The following is an 18,903-nucleotide window of genomic DNA, read 5'->3' on the forward strand; positions in this document are numbered from 1 at the left end:
GAATGCACATGGACGTCATCTGTATTTTTTGCTGACCGCAAAATACTGAAAAAGCCATACGGTCATGTGCATGAGGCCTAATACTACCACCCTATGGATGGGAATCCATAATATTTCCCTCTACAGACAAAAATGCAGTCTGGAATGGGTAAGAGATGGGAACTAAACACTACCACTTCACTGTGACTGAATAAACCTACATAATAAAACATCAGCTACTGTGAGCGAGAACAAAAATGAGCGGCAGAATTTAGAACCAGAAATTTATTGTAGCTTATAGACTGTTCAAACTGACCTATCACCAATATACAAATCTGAAAAGTTATATTCATTGCACCTACATACAGCATCAGAAAGTTTAGGACGCTTTAGCGGTTGCATTACATTTCGCAATAGTTTTTTTTTTTTTTTTAAGTAAGTACAGCAGCTACGGTGATATTAAAATGGATGGACAGAGCTACACAACATAAACACAAGACGAGGGGGAGAGGGGTCCCCAGGTTACTCAAGAGCTTGCAGTTATGTTTATCACGTTATCACAGAAGAAGTCATTAAACAATCCCCCATATTTTACGTAAAAATCTAAGAATTTACATTTATGGTAAACAATAAAATAAACCTACCAAGCCTGCTCGCTGGTCTGCAGCTCCCTGTACTGCAGGACGAGACCCGGGATCTGCTGACCACCTGTAGTGGACATCTCACCTGTCCTTCATGCCCCACTGCCTGGATACAGCCAATTTAGGGTGCCCTCACACAGTGCATAGTTTTCTGCAATATAAGGACATCCCCTATGTTACCCTATGGCGATGAAGAGTGTCAATACTTGTGTTTTATTTTGCTGTGGAACAGAACGCAAATACATTTTAGTTGTGGATTTCCTATAGCTGAATGTCTACATTTATTTCAATGGAGATTTAATCCGCACAGAAATCCAGAAATAAAATAACCATCCTGTTCCATTGTGGGAAAATCTGCAACTTTGTAAAATCCAGACCTGCGGAATTTGTTACAGAAAACTCTGCAATGTGTGAGGGCACCCTAAGGAGGATTTACTCTGTACTGCTGCTTTACCACAGTTGACTTGGCTGCATGTAGTCAGTGGGGATGCCGTATCTTACCACAATCTCCCGCTTCATTCTCAATTCATGTAACGTCCTCTAAATCTCTAAATGTATCTCGGACCTAAAGACAGCCTACACATAACACCAATCCAATAAGAGACTTTTTCCACTTACCTGGCACAAAGACACCTTACCGAATCCAATCATAGGGAGCACAACAAGCTGCTCCTGTCCCTGCCATAAACCCTCCATTTGCACTTTTTCCATTGATAAGGGGCACAACCAAAAAATATAAGCGACTGTAACAAAGAGGCAGCCAATAGCGTCCTCAGACTGTGGGCATAATGGAGCTGGACGTTCTTACCTTTAACCTTGCTACAAGGCATTTTAGGTTCCAGCGCCACCACCTGAACGTTAAATAGTTTCCTCAAAAAGAAAAAACAAAAAACTAGGCACATTCACTGCCTATGTGAATGTTACCAGGTGCCCCTTTTATACATCAATATTTTAAGTGTAGTGTCCCTTTAAGTATACCTTTCTTGAACCAGCGATAATCTAAATAATATGTATAATACATAATTATACTTTGCCGTTGCTTGCAAAGCCCTGCTAGGTGGAGAACTACAACTCCCAAGATTTGAGCTCAAAGACGAGAGAGGAACAGGTCATCCGATCACATCGTTGCCTGGCTGCATTTGACCTTCCTTGCCTCTGGTCACATCAGAGCCACAAACAGCTCATACACAATAGTAACTCCTTCCAAACCATCTCACTCATTTTTTTTTCCTCGTCTTACACAAAAATGTACAGATTTTTTTTCTCAAGCTAAGTGAGGAAAATAGTAATAAAGGTCGCACGTAAACAATATTTTTTCTGCCCAGCTAAAAGCTGCTGGCCAGGTGAGAACATCCCAGAGTGTCTCACTAATGACAGAAGATTCCCCCGTTGGAGAGGACTGGAAGTTACAATGATCCACATATGTATAATCTTGTCCTGCAGAAAACTGAACCCGGCATTTAAAGCAAGGGGGTGGACCCGCTGAGGTCTGGTGTGTGCTACACGCAGCTGCTGACATGTCCCCAAGAGCAGGCAGACTGGCACCTTGTTATTCCTATGACTGGTTACAGCCCTGTGCTTCTATTGTGGAAGGTTATAGATATGGAGCCAGAAAGACAGTACTCGGGCGTGAGCATCATTAAAGCTGACACCACTGTGTCTCCTTGTCTATGTCAGGCTGCAGACCCCCGTCAGCCAAAGAAAAAAATCACCTCACTGAGGTTGCGCAAGACTGGCACAGGTGCCACCCTGCATTCAAGAATTCCAAACCCCTTTACACTAGCAACATGGACATAATTACATAGATTCCAACATATTTACAAAGAAAATATTAAAAAGTTAGTCTTGGTTTCAACCCTTTTACTGTCTGCTGGAGCCATTTGCAAAACCACCCAGATGCAAAAAGATGCCAGCACCTCAGACAGAAAAAGGGTTCTTTCAGTGGAGTGTTGCCAATAACTGACATGCTGTCATTTGGGATGGAGAAAGAAAGAAAAAAAAAGTTAAAATCAATCAGTCTACATGGAGTCCCTGTGCCCCGTTTCTCAACCGGAAGTTTTGCATCTTTCAGAACACAAATCAGGAATGAAGGATGAAGTCCAGTAACGCCTGTGTCCCTCCTATCATTGTATGACAAAGAGAGCATGGAAGGAAAGTGCAGGGTGGACTGAAACACGGATGACCCCAGTCACTGGGATGGCAGGAGTGGGGCACCGTCTATCCACATTTTGGATGGGGATGTGCTGGTTGGTTTCAGCATCTGGAATGACATTTTACACCGTGTGCCTGCAGGAGCGATGAGTGTGAGCTGTAGTGACTGGGTGGTAATGGCGACTGAGATCAATAGGTCAGAGTGGAGTCGTCCCACTCCAGCTGCTGCTGTCGGTTGACATTCTGCTGGTCCTCCTCCTGCTCGCCCTCCTCTTCCTCACTGCTCTCAGATTCAGCACTGGTTATGTCATCATCTTCTCCATCTTCACTGTCCTCATCCTCATCATCCTCCTCTTCCTCCTCACTGCTGTGCTGGTCTTCATAGGTCTGGATCAGGAAAAATAAAATACAACATTTTGTACAGCCTGATTGAGGTAGGTACAGGGAGGAGTACACCCCACATGTAGCATCACTAAAGCACCAAGGACTTACCTCCATTGGGTTCACAGTGATAGTAAGAGCAGAGTCATCCCAGTCCATTTCATTCTCTTTGCCACTCTCCTGGTCACGCATGGTACGCTGATGGGCTGCACGAATGCGAAACACTCCCAGAATAATCATGAAGACCAGGAAACTGACACAGACAACTATAACGATGGTCGCAGCACTGGGAACGACTGTGAAAGAGTGAACACATCATACTTTGTTTAGATTGTAAGCCTCAGTGGGGACAATAAGTGATGACAATCTTTGTACATTGCTTTGGTATATGACGGCACTATGTGAATGCGTAAAATAAATATAAATAATAGGAAAAGTTCCCATGAACAACTGAGCAGTAGAGGGCGCTATCATTACATCACTATGCACAATGCATGAATGAGAAAATTAATTAAATACCATGAATAGGGGTGCCGTCATTACATCACTGTGCACAATACACAAATGAGCAGTATAAGGTGCCATCATTATATCACTATGTGCAATCCATGAATAAGAAGTAAAGGGCACCATCATTACATCACTATACAAAATGATCAGTATAGGGCACTATCATTAAACACTAAATGCAATATGCAACTGAGCAACATTGGGTTATATTGTTTCAACAGTATGCACAATGCATGAATGATCTGTAGATGGCGCCCTAAGTACACCATATATGCATACCAAAGCATGACCGAGTACCAGAGGGTGCTATAAGACTGTGATGCTGCTGATTTTTAGAATAGAGAAGACGTGGCATGCATCTGACTGTCATCAGATGTTAGGTCCTCTTTAACCATGTCACCACTCCTGACATGCCTTATATTAGCTGCATGCATTCAGGAGCGGTGACAGGTCCTCTTTAAATCCAAACTAAGTAGGATGCTCTACAGTTTTCTTGTGGAAAATATAGAGACGTACCTGATGCAGAGTGTGTGCTGGCAGGGTTGTGTCCCAAAAGATCAGGAGATTGATGACGGGACGGGACAAACAAAGCCTCAGATATAATGTGATTTGGAGCCTCTGGGGGGCTGGCAGTGTGGATCACATTCACCTGCAACAGGAAAATAATTAGGCCTCATGCACATGACAGTAATTTCTATCTACATCCAATCAGCATTTTTTGAGGATCGGATGCGGACTAATTCATCTCAGTGAGGCTGCAACACATGCAGACAGGAAACCTGGGGTGGGAAGAAGAATATGGCGTGCTCACAGCTGGGATCTTACAGCTGCGTGCATAAGGCCTTACACTGAGGGCGCTGCCACATATTCAGTTTTAATGCCAAACCCAGGAGTGGATTGAAAAAAGTTGAGAAGTTGTATCTGCCCTTAATACAGTCTCTCCTTTTATGATCCACTCCTGATTTTATCAAAAAAGCCTGGAGGTGTTGCAGCAGCCTTAGAGTGCCTTCACACGTTGCAGATTGGCTTGCCGCCCCATTCAAATGAATGAAACTGATTTTCAGTTACGAAAAATTCTGCAATAGAAATTGCAGTATGTGGAGGCACCCATGGGCCAGTTTCACATATTGCAGCCCATTAAAAGTGTTTTTACCTTGATTGCTGTGTTTTTTTTAAGGCCTAATGCACAAGACCGTTGTTTTTGTGCTGATCGGATGTGGGACCGCAAAAGATGCGGACAGCAAACCGTATGCTGTCTGCATCCATATGTCTGTTCCGCAGCCCCACAAAAAAAAAAAAAAAAAATATTTCAAAATAGAGAACATGTCCTATTCTTGTCGGTTTTGCAGACAAAAAATAGGCATTTTTAATAGTGGGCAGGACATACCAATCAGCAAAATAAGGAAAGCATATGGTTGGTATCCTTGACTTATGGAGCACAAAAACGGATAGGGCCGTGTACATGAGGTCTAACAATATTTTAATTTGTAAAAACCACGTGAACAATTATCACATCACCAAACTGCAGCAATCGCAATAAAATACACTTGTCCGCAACAAGTAAACCTAGCCACGTGATACGTTTGCATCATCATCATAAGCAGAGACCGACTGGGTCATTCATTTTTTTTCTCACCTCCACTTGAAATTCGTTGCTGTTGTAGCGCCCATTGAGCTCAGAACAGACCACTTTAAATTTCCTGTCAAATAAGGAGACTGTATTCCAGTTCCTGTAACGGATCAGATGCAGTACTTCCTCATAATTCGCCATGGTATCGACACCTGCAATACATGAGATTTATTTTCTTCCTGTGCTCGGCAGTACATGTATTTCCTATGAGACTTCAGTCTTTAAGTATTTTTGCTCACTGGCAGGGATCCGTGGAACACGTATTGACATTATTACATAACATGGCAGATTTCCCAGACATGACTAACCCTCGGGAACACAGCTGAAGAACTTTCTTCCTGCATCTTCTTGAGATAAAGTTACAAGACAAGCACTGATTTTCTGCTGGAAACTACAAAATGAATTCACAAGCCCTTATATAAAGTCTTTTTTTTTTTTTCACACTTGCTTTTTTAAGCCTTGGATATCTGCAGCAGGTTCCACGGCAAATACACGTCCGACATATATTTAAAATTGTGTGAACATGCTGAATTAACATCCCAAATAATGAGTAACTGGACATAGAGACTAACCACACTAAATGGGCTGTCCAGGCTTTTGATATTAATAGCCTAGTCTCAGGATAGAGCTTGAATATCAGTTTGACAGAGCTCCGAAACCCTGCTTATCACCTTGTTTAGATGTAGAAGTCCGTCCGACTACCCTGCTCCGTCCACTCTGTAGTGGATGGAGCTAGCAACTACTGCACTGCTATTCACTTCAATGGGACCAGTGCTGCAGTTACCAGTGCTGTCTACCTACAATGGACATACAGTGTGGTTCAAGAGCCGACTTCCACAGCTGATCGGTGGTGGTGCAGGGTGTTGGAGCCTGCCAATATGATATCGCTGGCCTATCATGAGGAAAGGCCATCGATATCTAAATCCTGCACAATACCTTTAAAGGGGTTGTGCCATCTAGGCCAGGGTGGATGACTTTAAACATTCAAGCAGCTTTGCTGTTTCCGTAACTACTATAGCAGGGAATGGGAGCTAGGCAAACAGCACAGCACAGTTTCCATAACTCCCAGTCTATGGACACAGCGTAGCTTGCTGTGCTACACTGTTTGCGTAGCTCCCCCTCACTGCTATGGGAGTTATGGAAACAGCAGAGAGCCAGACATTCAGCCACTTCTGCAAATCTGCTTCTCCTAGCTGGCGCTTATTGCCATCTCCACCATGAAAAGCCCCTTCAAGGCTAAGGCACAAATGATTTTCCCGTCTGGGTGCTGTCGGACTTTAGAACAGACAGCACCCAAGCTGAAAACTGACAGGTTAAAGTTAACTTGTCAGTTTTTTTTATACTGGCCATCTGTCCGTTAAGAAAAAATTGCGGCATGTTCCATCAGTTTTTCACACATGACTTGCCCCATTCAAGTCAATGGGTCAGTGAAAAAAAAAAAACCTGAAGAACTAAAGATCTTTCTTCAATTTTTTCACTGATGTAAAAAACGATGACATCGGCACAGAATGCAACTGCAGAAAAATCTGAAGCAAAAAGTAAAAGAAAACTGTATTTCACAGAATTCGGACAAGTTCCATATTGCTCGTCTGAAAGAGGCCTTACTGACCTGTGATAACAATGCCTTGACTGGAAGAGCTCATCTCCATCCCTTTCTGCTGGAGGTGTGTCAGGTCCAGATGAAGGCTCTCTTGGTCGGGATTCAAGGCCTCGCCCACCACAGTGATCTCACATGCGTCCAAGTTGTGCATGATTTCCTCCGACACCAGAGATTCTTGCACTAGAGAGAAGAAATAGCCGTTCACAAGTCACAAAATGCAATGCTGAAATAAAACTTTAACTGCCTCAGGACTTATTCATGCTTTTGGGACAGCATCCACGTATCATTTTGTACAGTATATGCAATGGATCATTGAAAAACAGACCATACATGGATGGCATCTGTGTGCTCTCTGGTTTTCACAGACCAACTGAATAAAATGAGCACATTCTGTCCGCAAAAGGGAGCAAAATAGTTTTTCTCCCAGTGTTTTTCCTGTCGATCAACGGTATGTGAAGAAATGCGGACAACAGATTACAGATACAGAATCAAATGGATCTGTGTGCTGTCCACGGAGAGCTCAGAAAGCACGCAGATGCGACTCATTGACATGTGAATAAGGCATTTTCGGGGTTCCTCAGCTTTGAAGGGCTACAGATAACCAGATATCGGCCTGTGTGTATTGCCGGTTTTAGATTTCGCAACACAGCATGACATACTGTATTAGCTGCCATACATTTAATCTGTATGTAGTAGTAATGGACTCCGGGACCTTCAGTCACAAACCTGTAGGGTCCTCATCTCCTTCCCCCTCTGCCTCCACTTCGCGTGTGATAGTGCTGATAATACGCAGCTCAGGGAACAGCGTTACTCCTTCTGTGCTCTCAAACTCAGATGCAGAGCGGGCAAAATGGTCAATGCCGCTGACACTGATTTTGGGCTCCTCTGGCTGTAGCACCATGACGTAGCCATCGACATCTGGGACACTGATACAGGTCTCCTCGTTAAAGCATCTGTAGCAACAGAGCAAAACAATGGTGAGAATAAGTGACTATTAATCTACACATCTATGTACTACTGTCTAAAACCGTGATTTGTGATAAAACTATTGCAGCAACGTTACAGCCACCCCATAAATACTATAAAAGATTATAGTATCCATCCTCCTGGGTCATTTCATTTCCAGGATCTTATATTCTTATAAAGAACTGTAACAAAATCACAATAACTCTTTAAAGGGGTTGTGTCACAAAACATAGTCTACATTTTTCAAACCAGCACCTGAATCTTAAAACTTCTGTAACTGCATGTAATAAAAAATGTAATATAGTCAGTGAGCTATTTAATAAAATGTATCTGTTTAGCGCTGTTTGTTCTTTTTCTTATTTCTTGTCCACAGGTGCTCAGTTTAAATCTTCAACTGCCACCAGCCATATGTTCTGTTAGAAGCTGTGGCAGTTAGGCTCCATTCACATGTCCGTAGCGTGTTTTGCGGATCCACAAAACACGGACACCGCAATGTGCGTTCCGCACATCGCCGGCACTAATAGAAAATGCCTATTCTTTTCCGCAATTGCGGACAAGAATAGGACATGTTCTATTTTTTTCGGGAATGGAAATGCAGACCCGGAAGTGCGGGTCCGCATTTCTGGAGCATTGTGCTGCCCCATAGAAATTAATGGGTCCGCAATTCCGTTGTGCAAAATGCGGAACGAAATTGCGGACGTGTGAATAGTGCCTTACAAGGAGAGAGCTGCAGCAGAAAGGACAAAATAACCCCCTCTGCAATTGGAGCAGTCAAGGTAGAGATCTCTGGAGCCATGTGCAGAACATGGCTGGTTCTAGTTTTGTTAAGACTTTGTTCACATCTAGTAAGTTCCGGCACAGAGCAGCCTGCTGTATCTCAAAGGATCTGGTGTTGCCGGATACTCTACTCCACCGCTGGATCCCCATTGACTGCAGTGTGATCCAGCTGACTTCCAGCATAAATGCTGGGTTTCAACAGTTGCCTGCATTGTCCGTCAGTCAGCATATGCACCGGATCGCCAAAACAGAGATGTCAACACAGCCTTAGAAAGGTATTGTCATGTACTATATGATGTCTGATTTTTATATCAATCATGGCATAACTCCTTTAATGATCACCCATTGTCTTTTAATGGTGGGTGGTGCAGATTGGTAGTCTGGTGCCATGTCTTTTGGTGTTACTGCTTTAGAGCTCTTCAATCCAGCAGGTTGTGTGCTCGCCAGAGTTAATACAAGTAGTTTGTACCCGTTTGTTTCTTTACTTTTTCTATCTAAGTAGTGCTCAAGGAGTGCTATGTAGTGAACAGAGGCAGCAGCAATGCCGGGACCTCTGTTGAACCCAGTGATCACCAGACAGCCCTCGGCATGGCATAGCTGCTGGGTCTTTGCAGACCCAGATTAGCTCGGTCACAGGCTAATGTCACTACAGGGGGCCGTTTTCTCCTGTAACTTTGGCTCCTATGTATATCCTAGTTACAGTGAAAAAATGCAAAAATAAAACGATAAAATGTAACTGTTCCCAGAGGGTTTTTGTGACCCTTTTGGGGCACATATCCTGTAATAAACTATAAACGAATATGCCAGTGTACTTCAAGATGTGCTAATGTATCACTTACTTCACCGTAGTTGTGATCTTAAGACGTCTGATACCAGGGGTGGGGAACTGGCGAGAATTCAGGTAGGAAATATGCTGCATTGCCTGGTCAAAGCGGTCAATGTCATCTCCTTCCAGTGTCAAAGTGGACTGGCTGGGACTTAGGTCAATCTGCAAAAGTATATTCAGAAGATTATGATGTGGAGAGGTCATCCTTATATCTGTAAAGTTCTGGACTGAAGGAGCAGGAATACATCAATGAATGTACAGTTACTGAGGTGTCTAACAACTGGTTGAGAATGAAGGATGGTCCTGACCCAATCAAGACCATTATTTAATACATGCTACAGCTGTACAAAATAAGTAATGTATGGACACAATGACTGCACCAGCAGAATAGAGAGTGCAGCTCTGGAGTATAATACAGGATATAACTAAGGATCAGTACAAGATAAGTAATGTAATGTATGTACACAGTGACTCCACCAGCAGAATAGCGAGTGCCGATCTGAAGTATAACATAGGATGTAACTCAGGATCACTACAGGATAAGTAATGTATGTACACGGTGATTCCACCAGCAGAATAGTGAGTACAGCTGTGGAGTGTGATTTAGGCAGTAACTCAGGATCAGTGCAAGAGATGTAATATATTTATACAGTTGTTCAATTTTTATGTGAAGTAAAGTTATGTATAGACTATCAAATAGAATTCAAAGGTAGACATACCCTTTAAATATGGTGTATTAACTACACTGTAAAGCATATCTATGAATTAGAAAGGACGCTTAACACCGTTTTATATAACAGAGATCATTATGTGTGTATCTTATATTCTTGTATTATTAGCATGAAGTGAGGACAATTTCTAAAAACTAGTGAAGATCATGACAGTTGCTGCTTTTATTCTCTAACTAATCAGGGTTCTTTCATCATTACTGTTATTGTTTGGCCTCTTTTTTTTTTTTTCCTTTTTAGAGGTCTCCCTCACGTGGACTTACCTTCATGCCTTTACCAACCCCTTCAGCAGGTGAAAATTCCAGGCCCTCTTTGCAGGTATACAGGCAATCAATCACCTTCTTGCTTTCTAACTTTCCAGAACGAATCATCAACCCAGCAAGGTTTCCACGGAAGAACTGGGTCATGTGCTGCTCCCCACCTTGACATAAAAAAGCAGAAAGCGGTCAGAAACTCCACTATGCTCACACATGGGTTTATAGTTCTCCTTCAAAGGTGTTACAGCGTTGCATGCAGGTTAGTAATATCCAGTCGTGGTGAAAACCTGGCTTCATCCAGGAACCATGACGGGGGAGGACATGCAGATGAGCTCTGGAGGTGGCGGGTGGAAGTGGAGATAGAAAAAGCATGGAACATGAAAAAGCTATGGTGCCTAAACTCTGGGGGGTTAAGGACTCTCCAGTCTATCTCCATATGATGGTAAGACTGGCGTCAGGAGGGCAAAATAGCCTGTTATTTGGCCACATTCTGCAGAGGTAAAGCCTAGGAAAGTGCAAGCTGAATCTACTATAGAAAAAGACAAGGCCACAGCTTCAGAAATGCTTGTGGCATTTATAAGACCTGTAGATGGTCGGCCAGATCATCACATGATCTGCCTGTATAAAAGTGCAGCAGATTACCCGATGAACGAGGAAATACTCATTCATCGGGCAATCGCAATTTTTAAGCAGGCTAAAAAATTGTTTGTCGGCGGTAGATCATGCTGTCTAATCCCCCTATGCTGCCAGAAAATAATGATTTGGTATGGGGACGAGCAATGGTGTTAGTGATTGCTCCTCTCCATCCTGTGGAGGAGATTACTGTATGTAATAGCAGTGGTCTCCTCCACTGACGAGCCGGGGATTGCTGACAAGGAACGCTTCCTTCCCGACAATCGTCAGCCCCATCTTCTGATCCAATACAGGCCTGAGTCAGAACAGGCTCAGTACTTGCTGCACAGTGCTACATTGTTGCATTTGTGCCATAAATTTATATTGTAGCTAAAATTACATCACAGTTACAGGCTGCTGGGTACGTCTTAGGCCTCATGCACACGGACGTTTTTTTTCACGGTCCGCAAAACGGGGTTCCGTTGGTCCGTGATCCGTGACCGTTTTTCCGTCCGTGGGTCTTCCTTGATTTTTGGAGGATCCACGGACATGAAAAAAAAGTCATTTTGGTGTCCGCCTGGCCGTGCGGAGCCAAACGGATCCGTCCTGAATTACAATGCAAGTCAATGGGGACGGATCCGTTTGATGTTGACACAATATGGTGCCATTTCAAACGGATCCGTCCCCATTGACTTTCAATGTAAAGTCTGGAGTTCTGTTATACCATCGGATTGGAGTTTTCTCCAATCCGATGGTATATTTTAACTTGTAGCGTCCCCATCACCATGGGAACGCTTCTATGTTAGAATATACTGTCGGATATGAGCTACATCGTGAAACTCATTTCCGACAGTATATTCTAACACAGAGGCGTTCCCATGGTGATGGAGACGCTTCAGGTTAGAATATACAAAAAAACTGTGTACATGACTGTCCCCTGCTGCCTGGCAGGTGCTGCCAGGCAGCAGGGGGCAGACCCCCCCCCCCCCTGTTTTTAACTCATTGGTGGCCAGTGGGCCCCCCCTCCCCTGTTGTTAACTCTTTGGTGGCCAGTGTGCGCACCCCCCTCCCTCTATTGTTTTAATACATTGGGGCCAGTGTGCGGCGCGCCCCCCCAACCCCCCCTCCCTCCCTCTATTGTTTTAATACATTGGGGCCAGTGTGCGCGCGCCCCCCCAACCCCTCCTCCCTCCCTCTATTGTTTTAATACATTGGGGCCAGTGTGCGCACCCCCCCAACCCCCCCCCCCCCCTCCCTCCCTCTATTGTAATCATCATCGGTGGCAGCGGAGTAGAAGATTTTCATACTTACCTGGCTGCTGGCTGCTGCGATCTCTGCGTCCGGCCGGGAGCTCCTCCTACTGGTAAGTGACAGGTCTGTGCGGCGCATTGCTGTCACTTACCAGTAGGAGGAGCTCCCGGCCGGACGCAGACATCGCAGCAGCCAGCAGCCAGGTAAGTATGAAAATCTTCCACTCCGCTGCCACCGATGATGATTACAATAGAGGGAGGGAGGGGGGGGGGGGGGGGGGGGGGGTTGGGGGGGCGCGCGCACACTGGCCCCAATGTATTAAAACAATAGAGGGAGGGAGGGAGGGGGGTGGGGGCGCGCGCACACTGGCCCCAATGTATTAAAACAATAGAGGGAGGGAGGGAGGGGGGGTTGGGGGGGCGCGCGCACACTGGCCCCAATGTATTAAAACAATAGAGGGAGGGAGGGGGGGTTGGGGGGGCGCGCGCACACTGGCCCCAATGTATTAAAACAATAGAGGGAGGGAGGGGGGGTTGGGGGGGCGCGCGCACACTGGCCCCAATGTATTAAAACAATAGAGGGAGGGAGGGAGGGGGGTGCGCACACTGGCCACCAACGAGTTAACAACGGGGGGGGGGGGGCGCACAATGATATTCAAACTGGGGAGGGGGGGGGGGGTCTGCCCCCTGCTGCCTGGCAGCCCTGATCTCTTACAGGGGGATATGATGGGGTTAATTGTACTATCATATCCCCCTGTAAGAGATCGGGTGCTGCCAGGCAGCAGGGGGCAGTCTTGTACAAAGTTTGCAGTGTATTCTAACTAGAAGCGTCCCCATCACCATGGGAACGCTTCTGTGTTAGAATATACTGTCGGAAATGAGTTTTCACGAAGTGAAAACTTAGATCAGAAAAAGCTTTTATGCAGACGGATCTTCGGATCCGTCTGTATGAAAGCAACCTACGGCCACGGATCACGGACACGGATGCCAATCTTGTGTGCATCCGTGTTCTTTCACGGACCCATTGACTTGAATGGGCCCGTGAACCGTTGGCCGTGAAAAAAATAGGACAGGTCCTATTTTTTTCACGGCCAGGAAACACGGCTCACGGATGCGGCTGCCAAACGGTGCATTTTCCGATTTTTCCACGGACCCATTGAAAGTCAATGGGTCCGTGAAAAAAAACGGAAAACGGCACAACGGCCACGGATGCACACAACGGTCGTGTGCATGAGGCCTTAGGCTACTTTCATACTAGTGTTTTTGCTGGATACGGCAAGGTCCAGCAAAAACACTTCAGTTACTGATAATACAACCGTCTGCATCTATTATGAACGGATCCGGTTGTATTACCTTTAACATTTCTTTAACATTGCCAAAATGGATCAATTTTGAACTCTATTGAAAGTCAATGGATGATGGATCTGTTTTCTATTCTGGCAGAGAAAACAGATCCGTCCCCATTTTTCAGTTTTTTCCCAGGACGGAAAGCAAAATACAACATGTTGCGGTTTGCTCTCCGGTCTGGGAACGAAACTAAACGGATCGGAATGCATTTTAGAGCATTCCATTCTATTCAGTTCAGTTTTGTCCCCATTGACAATAAATGGGGACAAAACTGAAGCGTTTTTTTTTTCCGGTATTGAGCCCCTATGACGGAACTCAATACCTGAAAATTTTAACACTAGTGTGAAAGTACCCTTACATACCAGGTAATGTTGGCCAATAAAGACCTAGGCAGACTTATGGTGACCAGGCAAATTCAATAGCGGTCGGCTGAACCATTGGTCTGCAGACAGCTATCTCTCCTGATTACCCCATATATATTCGTTAAGGCAGAACATATATGTGTACTGAATAGGAAAAAAGCCTCTGCAGATACTTCTGGCGGCAGCTTATCTCCTGGGAAAAGGATTGGGTGCAAATACTCATTTTGTCCATCTCTCTGCCCCAACATCATGTATTGGGACAGAGTTAAGAGGCTTCATACACATTAGACTGTCGTCCGAACCCACCAATACACTAATGTTAATGTGGGTATTTAGAGCTGGGGTGGCTGTTGGTTGCCTTGGCTTTGTACTACGATCATCCTCATTGTTCCACTGCATTAACAGCATAGGTATAATTGACTAAAGGCCCATATACATTGGTATATTGTCAGCTGACCCCACCGAGAATGGCAAGTTTAATGCGCATGGGGAGCTCCCAACCCTCCACCGACAGATAAGGCTACTTTCACACTAGCGTTCGGGTGTCCGCTTGTGAGCTCCGTTTGAAGGGGCTCACAAGCGGCCCCAAACGCTTCCGTCCAGCCCTAATGCATTCTGAGTGGATGCGGATCCGCTCAGAATGCATCAGTCTGGCAGCGTTCAGCCTCCGCTCCGCTCAGCAGGCGGACACCTAAACGCTGCTTGCAGCGTTCGGGTGTCCGCCTGGCCGTGCGGAGGCAAGCGGATCAGTCCAGACTTACAATGTAAGTCAATGGGGACGGATCCGTTTGAATATGACACACTATGGCTCAATTTTCAAACGGATCCGTCCCCCATTGACTTTCAATGTAAAGTCTGGACGGATCCGTCTGAGGCTACTTTCACACTTAGAAATTTTTTAACAATATAATGCAGACGGATCCGTTCTGAACGGAGCCACCTTCTGCATTATATGAGCGGATCCGTCTCAGACGGATCCGCTCTAAACGCAAGTGTGAAAGTAGCCTAAAGAGAGAAGGGTTGGGTGCGATTAATATTTTTGCCCAATCCTTTTGGTTCTCCAGGGATATAAGCTACAGTCAGAAGTGTTTGGCAGCCAAACGTGTGAGGGGTTTGTGAGCGAGCAGGGAGACATAGCTGTCGGGACAGCTAATAAATGTGTATCACCACCTTCACACTCTGAAATAATAGAGAGGAGTATGATCCATGTCTCTATACATCCTGCTGCAATACAGTGAGCACCTACAGTGTTACATAGTGGTGTTTTTGAGTTATAGAATTATCTATGTTAGCGTTGCTCCTGAGTTTTGTGAAAGAGACTATCTGAAAACAGAAGAGGGACAGAAGCAAGCCCCGAGCGAAAAATAGGGTAACTGAGAAATGAGTTTTGCTTTTCATGCGAGGGGTGAACGACATGAAATGTCTTTGGTGGAGGAGGGCGGGGATGAACTGCAGCCACCTGCATCACTCTCTGTCATGGGCTCAGTGTTATTTCCACTTCCTGAATACTCTGCAGAAAAGTAAGAAGGGACAAACAGGGGAAGTGACCACAGGGTTAGGGACATTTGTAACATTGACAAAACAAGTCATGACAACATATGCACTGCTATAAGAGAGGACGTCAATCTGAGGAAGCGCTGGCTGATGCCCGAGTCTCGTCCAGGTCTATACAGGAAGCTGCGCCAGGTGTCCTCTGTGTCCAGCTTCAACCCAGTCCGGTGAAATACACACACACAGAAGCCTTAGCAGACACAACATGGCCTAATGTGCATGTTCATGGTAATGGCGCCATGGATAACTCCTATTATTCTCATCTACATATCCTCAATAAAAGTGGGAATTATTTTTAATATTAAAGAGGTTTCCCAAGACTAGAAAATTGATGGTCTAACTTGACGGCAATCAATATCAGATCTTTGTGCATCCGACTCTTGGCACCCTGCCTATCAGCTGAATGAAGGTGTCACAAGACGTGTGCTGGGCCCAGTCATTGTTTACCCGGCACAACGTACTTTTAGTACTGGCTGTGAAAAGTAGTACAACTTCGTTCCACCTAAGTGAATGGGAAATGAGCTGCAATGCCTGGTAAATGAGCTGCTATGCCTGGTAAATAACGAAGGGGACTTAGTGCTCAGTAGAGCACCGCAGGCCCTTCAATCAGCTTAAAGGGGTTGTGCAGAGATTTATATTGATGACCTATCCTCAGGATAGGTCATCAATATCTGATTGGCGGCGGTCCGACACCTGGCACCCCTGCAGATCAGTTGTTTGAAGAGAAGACGTGCGCCATGCAAGACCCACTTTCAGTTCATTACACTGCACTTTGGCTCGGAAGTGCAGTGTAATGATAGAAACTTTTAAATACATAAAGGGAATCAACTCGGTAAAGGAGGAGAGCATATTTAAAAGAAGAAAAACTACCACAAGAGGACACAGTTTTAAATTAGAGGGGCAAAGGTTTAAAAGTAATATAAGGAAGTATTACTTTACTGAGAGGGTAGTGGATGCATGGAATAGCCTTCCTGCAGAAGTGGTAGCTGCAAATACAGTGAAGGAGTTTAAGCATGCATGGGATAGGCATAAGGCCATCCTTCATATAAGATAGGGCCGGGGCTATTCATAGGATTCAGATATATTGGGCAGACTAGATGGGCCAAATGGTTCTTATCTGCCGACACATTCTATGTTTCTATGTTTCTATGTAATGACGAGTACTCGTTTCATTCACTTGGATGGAGAAAATACTTGCAATTACACTACGCCGCTACTCCACAGGAGACAACGCTTAGTTAAATGACCAGAAATGAAACAGCCGATTGGTGGGGATGCCTGGTGTTGACCCCATCAGATATTGATGACCTAACCTGAGGATAGGTCATCAATATAAATTGCTGCACAACCGCCTCCAGAATAAACAGGAATTTTAAGGAATAAAATACAAGTTTTACTGGATCTTTTACCACAAAGCTATATATCAATCTGCTCAGCTGCTCCTGCCCTATAACCTGCTGCCTGTAGATTACATTGTATTTTCATGGTGACAGGTTCCCTTTAAAATATCAAAAGCATCTATACCATACCTGTACTATATCTGTTCAATCCCCATCTCTCCAGTGCCACCACTCTGGTCCTCACCACTTAGCTTTATTTTTTCCTTTACATGGCTGCAGAGATGAATGCCGATATATCCCACATGACTCATGCAGCCAATCACGGGCCTCAGCGTTCCCCTGCCTTATACAGCTGAGGTCAATGATTGGCTGCAGCGATCAACTGGTTTATATGAGCATGTCACCTCTGCAGGCATGCAATTAAAGCCCGGCAGGGAAGACAAGGACAGCATCGCTGTAGTGGAGGGGGTTAGAAACTGTGAGTATACGATGTTTCGTTGGCCCATTTTTTTAAGAACTTGTTTGAACACCCTACTTCAATAGTGTTAGAAATCTCATGTAACTATGGCTAGATGATGATTTTTGAAGGTTCAAGCGTATCACAATTTGACACAAATATTTTACAGATAAATCTGTAATACTATATTCTTCAAGCAGAATCATGCTGCCTCAATTAATAGTAATCTGAGGCCGATGAAGGGAGGCAATTGAGAACTTCAATTCTTCATGACTGTCCCTTGAGTCCTAAAGGCTTCTATTGGCATAGGTCTACAGCAGTAGTTTCACAGTTGGAGAGCCAGAGGTTGAAGAACACTGGCCTAAAGTTTGCTCTGTAAGGCCTCTTTCACACGGGCAAGTTTTCCACGCAGGTGCAATGCGTGAAGTGAACGCATTGCACCCGCACTGAATCCGGACCCATTTATTTCTATGGGGCTGTGCACATGAGCGGTGATTTTCACGCATCACTTGTGCGTTGCGTGAAAATCGCAGCAAGCTCTATATTGTGCGTTTTTCATGCAACACAGGCTCCATAGAAGTGAATGGGGCTGCGTGAAAATCGCAAGCATCCGCAAGCAAGTGCGGATGCGGTGCGATTTTCACGCATGGTTGCTAGGATGAAAGTCTATTCACTGTATTATTTTCCCTTATAACATGGTTATATGGGAAAATAGCATTCATTAATACAGAATGCTTAGTAGAAGGTCAATTGAGGGTTAAAAAAATAAAAATAAAATTAACTCAACTCCTCCAATTGATCGCGTAGCTGCCGGTTCTTTCTTGAGGACCTGTCAAAGGACCTGTGGTGACATCACTGTGCTCATCACATGATACATCACATGATCCATCACCATAGTGATGGACCATGTGATGAGCTCAGTGACGTCACGACAGGTCCTTTTTACAGGTCCTGAAGAAAGAACAGGTGTCACGGCCATGGCTATGACCGTGACTCCAGAACCGCATGCGGTTGTCAGCGGTTTTGTTTGGTTGTCAATCACAGGTGAGGGCTTTGGCTTTTGCCTCACCTGTGGTTGCCGCTGGCAACAGTTTTTATGTGGCAGCATTGCAGTCTGAGTTGTGTCGTGGCTGCTTGCTGTGTTATGCGTGCGGTTCCACTTGGCAACTTGTGTGTTTGCTGTGCACTTCCCATGTTTGGTGTGCACGGGGTTGTTTGTCTGTTCACTTCCCCTTTGAGTTGCTGTTTTCCCTTCCCTGGTGGTGGAAGGGTTAACTCCCTTTCTGTGTGTGTGAGACACTGGGTGTGTCTGTGTGGGTGTGGCCACTTAGGCCTATAAAGCCTCTGTCTTTGGCATGTCTCAGTGGGTTGCTTCAGCCATGCTTAGCTGGAGCAACCTCCTGTGCATTCCATCTGCCAGTGGGGGCCACCCTTGTGGTCAAAAACAAACAAATTGTGATTCTTAAGTTTATGTGATGTCCACTTGATGTTTTCCTTTTTATGTTATGCACCTATGGATCTGGGTTCCTGTGTGTTTG

The 18,903-nt window shown here is 45.0% G+C and overlaps 1 protein-coding gene across 4 annotated transcripts in view; it reads right to left on the reverse strand.

The window, feature by feature from the left end:
- Nucleotides 1–249: 249 nt before the first annotated feature.
- The window catches only part of CLSTN1 (calsyntenin 1), an 86,654-nt gene continuing 68,000 nt past the window's right edge, over nucleotides 250–18,903 (reverse strand). For 2 of the 4 annotated variants that reach the window (XM_044282037.1, XM_044282036.1), the window contains 9 exons: nucleotides 15,477–15,527; nucleotides 10,453–10,610; nucleotides 9,475–9,623; nucleotides 7,619–7,845; nucleotides 6,902–7,072; nucleotides 5,299–5,444; nucleotides 4,179–4,311; nucleotides 3,264–3,448; nucleotides 250–3,158 (listed from right to left, as the gene is read on the reverse strand). In XM_044282037.1, the coding sequence (XP_044137972.1) occupies nucleotides 2,961–3,158; nucleotides 3,264–3,448; nucleotides 4,179–4,311; nucleotides 5,299–5,444; nucleotides 6,902–7,072; nucleotides 7,619–7,845; nucleotides 9,475–9,623; nucleotides 10,453–10,610; nucleotides 15,477–15,527 (1,418 nt within the window). In that variant the 3' untranslated portion in view covers nucleotides 250–2,960. The remainder of the gene's footprint in view (nucleotides 3,159–3,263; nucleotides 3,449–4,178; nucleotides 4,312–5,298; nucleotides 5,445–6,901; nucleotides 7,073–7,618; nucleotides 7,846–9,474; nucleotides 9,624–10,452; nucleotides 10,611–15,476; nucleotides 15,528–18,903) is intronic. The other 2 variants (XM_044282040.1, XM_044282039.1) reach the window with 1 other exon arrangement.

The sequence above is a fragment of the Bufo gargarizans genome, chromosome 2 (genome assembly GCF_014858855.1).
Source record: "Bufo gargarizans isolate SCDJY-AF-19 chromosome 2, ASM1485885v1, whole genome shotgun sequence".
NCBI classification, from domain to species: domain Eukaryota; kingdom Metazoa; phylum Chordata; class Amphibia; order Anura; family Bufonidae; genus Bufo; species Bufo gargarizans.